The sequence below is a fragment of the Salmo salar genome, chromosome 03 (genome assembly GCF_965601325.2).
Source record: "Salmo salar chromosome 03, fSalSal1, whole genome shotgun sequence".
NCBI classification, from domain to species: Eukaryota; Metazoa; Chordata; class Actinopteri; order Salmoniformes; family Salmonidae; genus Salmo; species Salmo salar.
The window spans coordinates 99003735-99016985 of NC_138293.1; the positions used below are offsets into that span (position 1 = coordinate 99003735).

The following is a 13251-nucleotide window of genomic DNA, read 5'->3' on the forward strand; positions in this document are numbered from 1 at the left end:
CAATTTGGACTATTTTGTGTATGTCCATTACATGAAATCCAAATAAAAATCCAATTAAATTACAGGTTGTAATGCAACAAAATAGGAAAAACACCAAGGGGGATGAATACTTTTGCAAGGCTGAAAGATTAGTTCTGTAATGGTGTGTTTCCATTGGTAGGTGGCGCTGCCTCTGAGTGAGGTTGATCTGGTGAAGGGCGGTCACTGGTGGAAGGCCCTGATACCCAGTTCTCAGGTAGGGAGAACACACACACACGAAATGTCTTAGTTCAACACACACTAAGTGTCTTAGTTCAACACACACTAAGTGTCTTAGTTCAACACACACTGTCTTAGTTCAACACACACTGTCTTAATTCAACACACACGAAATGTCTTAGTTCAACACACACTAAGTGTCTTAGTTCAACACACACTAAGTGTCTTAGTTCAACACACACTGTCTTAGTTCAACACACACTGTCTTAATTCAACACACACTAAGTGTCTTAGTTCAACACACACTGTCTTAGTTCAACACACACTGTCTTAATTAAACACATACTAAGTGTCTTAGTTCAACACACACTAAGTGTCTTAGTTCAACACACACTAAGTGTCTTAATTCAACACACACTGTCTTAGTTCAACACACACTAGTGTCTTAATTCAACACACACTGTCTTAATTCAACACACACTAAATGTCTTAGTTCAACACACACTAAGTGTCTTAGTTCAATACTGTCACGTCCTGACCAGCAGATGGAGCAGTTGTAGTAGTTCTGGGGTCAGGACGTGGCAGTCTTGTGTGTGTGTGTGTGTGATTGTTCTGTGTTGGTCTTGTAACTCCTGATCAGGAACAGCTGGGGATCGTTGTTCCTGATTGGGAGTCATATATGTAGGAGTATGTTTGTCACTTGGTTTTGTGGGTAGTTGTTTTTGCACTGCGTTGGTGAGCCTGCAAAACGGTTTAGTGTTGTGGGTATCATTTATTGTTTTGTCAAGTGGATGCTTTACTCTTTTTTTGTTAATAAAAATATGAGTATCCACAACTCCGCTGCATTTTGGTCTTCCCTGCAACACAACGAAGGATTTTGTGACAGATCTGCCCACCACCAAAGGACCAAGCAGCGGAGAATAGGACAGAGGCAAGTGAGGGAGGAATGTTGGAAGCAGCGCGCTCGGGAGGTGATGGATTCCTGGTCGCTGGAGGTGTTGACGGAGAGGATTGACCGGACTTGGGAGCAGTTGCGGGTCCACTGTGACAACCTGCCTGGGAGGCAGGTAGAACCTGAGAGGCAGCCCCAATAATTTTTTAGGGGGGGGCACAAGGGCTATTTGGCGGGGCGAGATTACAGCCCCAGGCCAGCTCCCCGTACCCTTGTAGGGCAGACTGGACAGGTCCCGTGCTTTGGGGTTGGGGCTGTGGTGAGGCCTGGGATTTTCAGGCCGGTAGGCAAGGTACCAGCGCCCCGCATGTGCCAGGGCGAAGTAGGCATCGAGCCGGAAGGGGTGATGCCAACCCTGCGCTCAAGACCGCCAGTGCGCCCTTTCGGTCCGGTGTTTCCCGCTAGACGCACTAGCATGGAGGTGCGTGTCTCCAGGCTGGCACGTCCTGTACCAGCCCCACGCATCAGGAGTCTAGTGCGTCAGCCCAGCCTCGCCAGTCAACAGTCGTCGGAGCTGACCGCCAGTCAACAGTCGTCGGAGCTGCCCGCCAGTCAACAGTCGTCGGAGCTGCCTGCCAGTCAACAGTCGTCGGAGCTGCCCGCCAGTCAACAGTCGTCGGAGCTGCCCGCCAGTCAACAGTCGTCGGAGCTGCCCGCCAGTCAACAGTCGTCGGAGTGGCCAGACTGCGCTGAACTGCCGGAGTGGCCAGACTGCGCTGAACTGCCGGAGTGGCCAGACTGCCCTCCGGCCCAGCCCGAGTGGCCCTCCTGTCCTCCGGCCCAGCCCGAGGGGCCCTCCTGTCCTCCGGCCCAGCCCGAGGGGCCCTCCTGTCCCCCGGCCCAGCCCGAGGGGCCCGTCTGCCTGGCGCAGCTATCAGCGCCACCGAAGTGGGCGACGCCGAGGGTGGAGCAAGGTCCACGTCCTGCACCTGAGCCACCTCCAGGATAGGTGGGTTGGGGAGGGAGGGTGTAGCACAGTGCCGTCGTTGACGGCAGCCACCCTCCCTTCCCTCCCTTATTGTTTAGGGGTTATTGTTTATGGGTTTTGTTGGGGATTTTGTTTGGTGGTGTTTTTTTGTTGTTAGGTGCATTCCGGGGTTTGCACCTTGAGGGGGGGTACTGTCACGTCCTGACCAGCAGATGGAGCTGTTGTAGTAGTTTTGGGGTCAGGACGTGGCAGTCTTGTGTGTGTGTGATTGTTCTGTGTTGGTCTTGTGACTCCTGATCAGGAACAGCTGGGGATCGTTGTTCCTGATTGGGAGTCATATATGTAGGAGTATGTTTGTCACTTGGTTTTGTGGGTAGTTGTTTTTGCACTGCGTTGGTGAGCCTGCAAAACTGTTTAGTGTTGTGGGTATCATTTATTGTTTTGTCAAGTGGATGCTTTACTCTTTTATTGTTAATTAAAATATGAGTATCCACAACTCCGCTGCATTTTGGTCTTCCCTGCAACACAACGAAGGATTTTGTGACAAATACACACTAAGTGTCTTAGTTCAACACATTGATCTAGGTGGATTCCTCCCTTTGGATGTAAAACCATTATCAAGCTTCTCAGCCTATCCTCCTCCTCTTCCTCCTCATTCCATCGTCCTCCTCCTCTTCCCCTCCTCATCCACTTCCTCCTCATTCCCTTGTCCTCCTCCTCTCAGCCTCTCCTACACAGACATCCAGTCATCTGTAGGCCCTCTGAGGCCCAATCTGTTGTTTATTGGCCAAGAGAGGCACAACACTGACACTGACAGTGTGTGTGTGTGTGTGTGTCTGAGACACTAACACGCTGTTGTCGTGTCTTTGGGGTACCATTAAACTGAAGACATGTTTATCAATTAACTCCCTGTAATTATTATCACGCGATTAAACTGATTAATCGTTTAATTGTAATTAACTAGGAGATTGGGGCACCAAGGAGAATATTCAGATTACAAAGTTATAATTTTCCTAATATAACTTTCCTATATTATAATATAGGCCGATTATCTTCTGGTTTAAATGGTGTATTTTACCTCTAGTCCAGTCTCAATCCAAACGTCGTAAATTGTTGTATCTGCACGAACCCAGTCTTTACTAAAATCATCCATACATCAATTGTCTTAAAATAATTTATTTACTACACTAAGTAATTAACAGAAAACATACAAACAGTAATTATCGTCACAAAGGATTGGTATAGTAATGTGCCCTAATGGCTAACAGGCATGGCTGGTCTGTTAGACAATGGGTCATAAACGGTCAGCTGAGGAGGTACACAGAGTTCATTAATATTAACAATTGACAATTGAACGCTCACTCATTCGGGAACAATTGCAATCAATATATATTTACGCTGAGTGTGTCGTCGGGATCCTTGTTCGAGCGTCGTTCTGATGGAGAGTTCTCTCTCTCTCTCTCTCTCTCGGTTAGAATGGATCTTTCAAAGCGACATTCATTAATGTCGTTATAGAATGGATGTTTCGTTGGTCTTCGCGTTCGATGATATAATTTACTTAGCTGCAGACTAATAATTAATATCAAAGACTTGTTCTTATTCTGTCAGTATCAATAGTCTAAAAGTTAACCACGTGGTATAGTTCACTTTCAGTAGAGGAATTGGATGGTAAAACCTATTGGCCATGGAGTGGAGGCCTGGTCTGGAGAAATGTAGCTCAGGGTATAGTTTTATAGTGACCCTTGAACAGGCTTGTCAAATGACGGATGGTCCTGTCTGTGTCCCTTGGGGGCGTGCCGATGGCTGAGTGAAGCTTGGTACAGAAATCCAATTCTATCACATTAACATCAGTACATAGCATCTCAATGTATTACAAATAGCTTTATCCTTATTAATACATTTTATACAACCATTATGATGCAAGTCTCAAGCTGAGGCTATTATATAAACAGTTTTATGGTAATATGACTATATTGTCTCTTCTGAGTATCACAAAATTGTACCAAGCGGACCAGTTCGTAGCTGGATTCTTCACCAATCTTCCATACCTTCTCCAGAACACAAATGTCGCTTGGCTCCCCAATTCTGTGAGTTGGAAGAATTTCCTGTGTCTCTCTATGGGCCATGTGGCCAGAGACTCTCCTGGAATTTTACCACTCCTTCACACAGGGACTGGGTGGGGGAAGGTAGGTTGGGGGATGGTGCAAAAGGGGGGGAGGGGGTCAACTGTCCTCCCTGTACTCAAAGAGGCCAACGTCATGACACTGTCCTAGCTGCACATTTGTTCTATTGTCACGAGGGTGGTGAACGCATCGCCCGGGAACACAACAACACCACAACAACACCACAACAACACAACAACACCACAACAACACAACAACACCACAACACCACAACAACACCACAACAACACCACAACAATACCACAACAACACAACAATACCACAACAACACCGCAATAATACCACAACAACACCACAGCAACACCGCAACAACACAACAACACCACAGCAACACAACAACACCACAACACCACCACAACAACACAACATCACAACACCACCACAACACAACAACACCACAACACCACCACAACAACACAACATCACAACACCACAACAACACAACAACACCACAACAACACCGCAACACCACAACACCACAACAACACAACAACAACACAACAACACCACAACCCCACAACACGGCAACACCACAACACCACCACAAGAACACCACAACACAACCTCAACACTACCACAACACCACCACCACAACAACAACACAACAACACAACATCACAACACCACAACACCACAGCACCACAACAACACCAGAACAGCACAACAACACCACAACACAACAACACCACCACAACAACAACACCACAACACAACAACACCACAACACAACAACACAGGCTGTTAAAGAACAATGTTATACACACACGCACACACCCTGGGTTTTCTCTACTAGGGGTCTCTACTCTCTACAACACAACAGACACACACCTTGGGTTCTCGCTACTAGAGAGAGAGAGAGAGCGAGAAATAGAGAGAGAAAAGAAAGAGAGCGAGAGAGAGAGAGCTGCTGTAATGACTCAGCTATCTGAGATAGTCAGACAGACGTATCTATAGATAGAGTGATATTAACAGTGTTTTGTGTTTCTAACAGAATGAGGTAGAGCTGGGAGAGCTGCTGTTATCACTCAACTACCTGCCCTCCGCTGGAAGACTCAACGTTGACATCATCAGAGCCAAGCAGCTGCTGCAGACAGACATGTGCCAGGGATCAGGTAAACCATACCTACTAACATAGCTACTAACATACCTACTAATATACCTACTAATATACCTACTAACATACCTACTAATATACCTACTAACATACCTACTAACATACCTAGTAACATACCTACAAACATACCTATTAATATACCTACTAACATACCTACTAACATACCTACAAACATACCTATTAATATACCTACTAACATACCTACTAACATACCTACTAACATACCTACTAATATACCTAATAACATACCTATTAATATACCTACTAACATACCTACTAACATACCTACAAACATACCTATTAATATACCTACTAACATACCTACTAATATACCTACTAATATACCTACTAATATACCTATTAATATACCTAATAACATACCTACTAATATACCTACTAACATACCTAATAACATACCTATTAATATACCTACTAACATACCTACTAATATACCTACTAATATACCTAATAACATACCTAATAACATACCTACTAACATACCTACAAACATACCTATTAATATACCTACTAACATACCTACTAACATACCTACTAATATACCTAATAACATACCTATTAATATACCTACTAACATACCTACTAACATACCTACAAACATACCTACTAATATACCTACTAACATACCTACTAAAATACCTACTAATATACCTACTAATATACCTATTAATATACCTAATAACATACCTACTAATATACCTACTAACATACCTAATAACATACCTATTAATATACCTACTAACATACCTACTAATATACCTACTAATATACTTACTAATATACCTACTAATATACCTATTAATATACCTAATAACATACCTAATAACATACCTACTAACATACCTACTAACATACCTACTAATATACCTAATAACATACCTATTAATATACCTACTAACATACCTACTAATATACCTACTAATATACCTAATAACATACCTATTAATATACCTACTAATATACCTACTAATATACCTACTAACATACCTACTAACATACCCTACTAACATACCTAATAACATACCTATTAATATACCCTACTAACATACCTACTAACATACCTACTAACATACCTATTAATATACCTACTAACATACCTACAAACATACCTATTAATATACCTACTAATATACCTACTAATATACCTACTAATATACCTACTAATATACCTAATAACATACCTACTAATATACCTACTAACATACCTAATAACATACCTATTAATATACCTACTAACATACCTACTAATATACCTACTAATATACCTACTAATATACCTATTAATATACCTAATAACATACCTACTAACATACCTAATAACATACCTATTAATATACCTACTAACATACCTACTAACATACCTACTAATATACCTACTAATATACCTATTAACATACCTATCTCTACCTCATTTAACAGGTACCCCTGAACATTGACTCAGTACTGGTACCCCGTGTATATAGCCAAGTTATCACTGACTCAGTACTGGTACCCTGTGTATATAGCCAAGTTATCATTGACTCAGTACTGGTACCCTGTGTATATAGCCAAGTTATCATTGACTCAGTACTGGTACCCTGTGTATATAGCCAAGTTATCATTGACTCAGTACTGGTACCCTGTGTATATAGCCAAGTTATCACTGACTCAGTACTGGTACCCTGTGTATATAGCCAAGTTATCATTGACTCAGTACTGGTACCCCGTGTATATAGCCAAGTTATCATTGACTCAGTAGTGGTACCCCGTGTATATAGCCAAGTTATCATGGACTCAATACTGGTACCCCGTGTATATAGCCAAGTTATCATTACTTATTGTGTATCTGTTATTACTTTTCTATTATTTCTCTATGTTCTTTCTCTCTGAATTGTTGGGAAGGACCCGTAAGTAAGCTTTTCAATGTTAGTCCACACCTGTTGTTTATCAAGCATGTGACGAATAACATTTGATTTGAGGATAACTGAATAACACCTCATATACCACACCTGGGGATCAGCTGCTGCAGATCAGGTAATAACTGAATAAACCTGAATAACACACCTGACACACACCTGGGGATCAGGTAATAACTGAGTAAACCTGAATAACACACCTGACACACACCTGGGGATCAGGTAATAACTGAATAAACCTGAATAACACACCTGACACACACCTGGGGATCAGGTAATAACTGAATAAACCTGAATAACACACCTGACACACACCTGGGGATCAGGTAATAACTGAGTAAACCTGAATAACACACCTGACACACACCTGGGGATCAGGTAATAACTGAATAAACCTGAATAACACACCTGACACACACCTGGGTCAGGCATCACAGGGAACCACTTCACACCACAACACACCACGACACACCACGACACGACACACCACAACACACTATGTCATACCACAACACTACACACCACAACACCACAACACGACACTACACACCACAACACACTGTCATACCACAACCCTACACACCACAACACCACAACATGACACTACACAACACAACACACTATGTCATACCACAACACAACACTACACACCACAACACACCACAACCCTACAACACACCACGACACACTATGTCATACCACAACACGACACACTATGTCATACCACAACACGACACACTATGTCATACCACAACACGACACACTATGTCATACCACAACACGACACACTATGTCATACCACAACACGACACACTATGTCATACCACGGGGTACCATCATGCCACCTGCACATCCTATTTCTTGCTAGCAGAACATTTAACTTCCTTCCTGTCTCTATCTACATCCCCCCCAGACCCGTTTGTGAAGGTTCAGCTGGTAACAGGGCTGAAGCTGGTAAAGACCAAGAAGACATCCTGTATGAAAGGAACCATCGACCCCTTCTACAACGAGTCGTTCAGCTTCAGAGTCCCCCACGAAGACCTCAGCGAAGTCAGCCTGGTATTTACAGGTACAGACCCTAGAGAGAGAGAGAGAGAGAGAGAGAGAGAGAGAGAGAGAGAGAGAGAGAGAGAGAGAGAGAGAGAGAGAGAGAGAGCGAGAGAGAGAGAGAGAGAGAAAGGGGCAGAGAGAGGAATTGAGAGAGAGAGCGAGAAAGGGAGAGAGAGAGAGAGAGAGAGAGAGAGAGAAAGGGGCAGAGAGAGAGAGAGAGAGTAGAGAGAGAGAGAGAGAGAGAGAGAGAGAGAGAGAGAAAGGGGCAGAGAGAGAGAGAGAGAGAGAGAGAGAGAGAGAGAGAAAGGGGCAGAGAGAGAGAGAGAGAGAGAGAGAGAGAGAGAGAGAGAGAGAGAGAGAGAGAGAGAGAGAGAGAACGGGGCAGAAAGAGATGAGTGGTGGGGAGGCGAGGAGTGAGAGACTGAGAGAAAGAGTAATACTCCATGTATATTGCTTTGGCAACAGTAACAACCACCCAACAGTGGCAACCACTAATTCATGCCAATAAACATTTTATTGAATTGAATTGAATTGAGAGGTGGAGAGGTGAGGGAGAGAAAGAAAAGGGAAGTCATTCATATTATTACTCTGAAAAATAATAATGACCTTTCATTTGCTCTGTAACCTCATAGTAGACTCCCTACCTAGGCTCCCTACGGAGTGTACACTCTCTCCCTCTGTGGGGTGTATCTACCTAGAGAATAAGAGCATGCCTCCTGTGGTGTGTACAGCAGGATGGTGTCTCCATCTCTTTCCCTCTCTCTATCTCTCTCTCTCTCCATCCCTCTCTCCATCTCTTTCCCTCTCTCTATCTCTCTCTCCATCCCTCTCTCCATCTCTTTCCCTTTCTCTATCGCTCTCTCTTTCCCTGTCTCTATCTCTCTCTCCTTCCCTCTCTATCTCTCTCTTTCCCTCTCTCTATCTCTCTCCATCCCTCTCTCCATCTCTTTCCCTTTCTCTATCTCTCTCTCCATCCCTCTCTCCATCTCTTTCCCTCTCTCTATCGCTCTCTCTTTCCCTCTCTCTCTCTATCTCTCTCTTTCCCTCTCTCTTTATCTCTCTCCTTCCCTCTCTCTCTCTATCACTCTCTCTTTCCCTCTCTCTATCTCTCTCTCCTTCTCTCTCTCTACCTCTCTCTTTCCCTCTCTCTATCTCTCTCTCATCCCTCTCTTCTTCCCTCTCTCTTTATCTCTCTCCTTCCCTCTCTCTCTATCTCTCTCTTTCCCTCTATCTCTCTCTCCATCCCTCTCTCCATCCCTCTCTCTCTCTATCTCTCTCTCTCTCCTCTCTCTATCTCTCTCTTTCCCTCTCTCTATCTCTCTCTCCATCCCTCTCTCATCCCCCTGTCCTTCCCTCTCTATCTCTCTCCCTCTCTCATTCCCTCTCTCTCTATCTCTCTCTCCATCTCTCTCCATCCCTCTCTCCATCCCTCTCTCTCCATCTCTCTCCCTCTTTCCATCACAATTAGATAACTCTAAGTGGAAGAAGGATGGGGAGAGAGAGAGAAGGAGAGAGGGATGGATAGAGAGATAGATGGATGGAAAGAGAGAGACAGAGAGAGAGGGAAGGAGAGAGGGAGAGAGAGAGGGAGAGGAGAGAGAGGAGAGAGCGAAGGAGAGAGAGGAAAGCGAAATAGAGACAACAAGAGGAATGCAAAACAGAGAGAGAGCGAGACAGAGAGAAAGCAAGAGAGAGAAAGAAAGAGGGGTCGGCAACAGCCTTCACAAAGGTGTCACTTCCGCACTGCTGACAATTAGAGTAATTGCCATGGCAACGGTTGTCAGGGTGTCGCCAGGGCGTCTCTAGCCCGTCTCTAGGCAGTTGCTAGGCTCCTCATTTGGTCAGCAGTAGGTACTGTGTTTACTGCTAAGACCTAGCATTCATTCATTAAGTACGCAGCCTAGTTTAGACCTGGCTTAAACCTAGCATTCATTCATTAAGTACGCAGCCTAGTTTAGACCTGGCTTAAACCTAGCATTCATTCATTAAGTACGCAGCCTAGTTTAGACCTGGCTTAAACCTAGCATTCATTCATTAAGTACGCAGCCTAGTTTAGACCTGGCTTAAACCTAGCATTCATTCATTAAGTACGCAGCCTAGTTTAGACCTGGCTTAAACCTAGCATTCATTCATTAAGTACGCAGCCTAGTTTAGACCTGGCTTAAACCTAGCATTCATTCATTAAGTACGCAGCCTAGTTTAGACCTGGCTTAAACCTAGCATTCATTCATTAAGTACGCAGCCTAGTTTAGACCTGGCTTAAACCTAGCATTCATTCATTAAGTACGCAGCCTAGTTTAGACCTGGCTTAAACCTAGCATTCATTCATTAAGTACGCAGCCTAGTTTAGACCTGGCTTAAACCTAGCATTCATTCATTAAGTACGCAGCCTAGTTTAGACCTGGCTTAAACCTAGCATTCATTCGTTAAGTACCCATCCTAGTTTAGACCTGGCTTAGACCTAGCATTCATTGATTCAGTACCCATCCTAGTTTAGACCTGGCTTAGACCTAGCATTCATTGATTCAGTACGCAGCCTAGTTTAGACCTGGCTAAGACCTAGCATTCATTGATTCATTCGGTATTTTTGCATTGTGTACCATTTCTCACAATTGTCAAACTATTGTACTCCACTACTGTACTGTCAAACGTGACATGTGACAATGACCATAGGAGTTAACTTGGCAAGACAAATCTGGAACCAGGAAAGGCTCCCAGAAATACTTCGGGGATTTCTGAAGCTGACATTTTTCACCTAGCTATATAGCTAAATCCATGCTTAACACACTACCATCCCTCCCTCTCCCTCTCTCTCTCTCTCTCTTCATCCCTCTTCCGCTTAGAATTATCTAATTCTGAGGATCTCCTTCCCCTCTGTGTGTGTGTGTGTGTGTGTGTGTGTGTGTGTGTGTGTGTGTGTGTGTGTGTGTGTGTGTGTGTGTGTGTGTGTGTGTGTGTGTGTGTGTGTGTGTGTGTGTGTGTGTGTGTGTGTGTGTGTGTGTGTGTGTGTGTGTGGTGCTGAATGGAAACAGGCCTGTTCCTCTGTGCTATGTCTGTCTCTTATCAGACCTGGCTCTCCTCTCCCCTCCCTCTCTCACTGCCCCCTCTCTCCTCTCCTCTCCCTCCCTTTCCTCTCTCCCCTCCCTCCCTCTCCTCTCTCTCTCCCTCCCTCTCCTCTCACTCCACCACTCCCTCCCTGTCTTACTGACTCTTCATTGTCCTGCTGTGGGTAAATATAGTCCTCTGCCATGGATAAAGGAGGGTGTGAAGGAGACCAGACATAACACACACACACACACACACACACACACACACACACACACACACACACACACACACACACACACACACACACACACACACACACACACACACACACACACAAACAGGTCCTCAGAGAGGTAGTAAGAGGATGTTGTGTTTATAACAGGTCCTCAGAGAGGTAGTAGGAGGATGTTGTGTTTAAAACAGGTCCTCTCAGAGAGGTAGTAGGAGGATGTTGTATTTAAAACAGGTCCTCAGAGAGGTAGTAGGAGGATGTTGTGTTTAAAACAGGTCCTCCGAGAGGTAGTAGGAGGATGTTGTGTTTAAAACAGGTCCTCAGAGAGGTAGTAGGAGGATGTTGTGTTTAAAACAGGTCCTCAGAGAGGTAGTAGGAGGATGTTGTGTTTAAAACAGGTCCTCAGAGAGGTAGTAGGAGGATGTTGTGTTTAAAACAGGTCCTCTCAGAGAGGTAGTAGGAGGATGTTGTGTTTAAAACAGGTCCTCAGAGAGGTAGTAGGAGGATGTTGTGTTTATAACAGGTCCTCAGAGAGGTAGTAGGAGGATGTTGTGTTTAAAACAGGTCCTCAGAGAGGTAGTAGGAGGATGTTGTGTTTAAAACAGGTCCTCTCAGAGAGGTAGTAGGAGGATGTTGTGTTTAAAACAGGTCCTCAGAGAGGTAGTAGGAGGATGTTGTGTTTAAAACAGGTCCTCAGAGAGGTAGTAGGAGGATGTTGTGTTTAAAACAGGTCCTCAGAGAGGTAGTAGGAGGATGTTGTGTTTAAAACAGGTCCTCAGAGAGGTAGTAGGAGGATGTTGTGTTTAAAACAGGTCCTCAGAGAGGTAGTAGGAGGATGTTGTGTTTAAAACAGGTCCTCTCAGAGAGGTAGTAGGAGGATGTTGTGTTTAAAACAGGTCCTCAGAGAGGTAGTAGGAGGATGTTGTGTTTAAAACAGGTCCTCAGAGAGGTAGTAGGAGGATGTTGTGTTTAAAACAGGTCCTCAGAGAGGTAGTAGGAGGATGTTGTGTTTAAAACAGGTCCTCAGAGAGGTAGTAGGAGGATGTTGTGTTTAAAACAGGTCCTCAGAGAGGTAGTAGGAGGATGTTGTGTTTAAAACAGGTCCTCAGAGAGGTAGTAGGAGGATGTTGTGTTTAAAACAGGTCCTCAGAGAGGTAGTAGGAGGATGTTGTGTTTAAAACAGGTCATCTCAGAGAGGTAGTAGGAGGATGTTGTGTTTAAAACAGGTCCTCAGAGAGGTAGTAGGAGGATGTGTGTGTTAAAACAGGTCCTCTCAGAGAGGTAGTAGGAGGATGTTGTGTTTAAAACAGGTCCTCAGAGAGGTAGTAGGAGGATGTTGTGTTTAAAACAGGTCCTCTCAGAGAGGTAGTAGGAGGATGTTGTGTTTTAAAACAGGTCCTCAGAGAGGTAGTAGGAGGGTGTTGTGTTTAAAACAGGTCCTCAGAGAGGTAGTAGGAGGATGTTGTGTTTAAAACAGGTCCTCAGAGAGGTAGTAGGAGGATGTTGTGTTTAAAACAGGTCCTCAGAGAGGTAGTAGGAGGATGTTGTGTTTAAAACAGGTCCTCAGAGAGGTAGTAGGAGGATGTTGTGTTTAAAACAGGTCCTCAGAGAGGTAGTAGGAGGATGTTGTGTT

At 44.3% G+C, this 13251-nt stretch overlaps 1 protein-coding gene across 1 annotated transcript in view; it reads left to right on the forward strand.

Moving 5' to 3' along the window:
* The window catches only part of syt17 (synaptotagmin XVII), a 60824-nt gene that overhangs the window by 37449 nt on the left and 10124 nt on the right, over positions 1-13251 (forward strand). The window contains exons 8-10 of the mRNA XM_082972941.1: positions 161-235; positions 5253-5373; positions 8202-8357. Of these exons, the coding sequence (XP_082829067.1) occupies positions 161-235; positions 5253-5373; positions 8202-8357 (352 nt within the window). The remainder of the gene's footprint in view (positions 1-160; positions 236-5252; positions 5374-8201; positions 8358-13251) is intronic.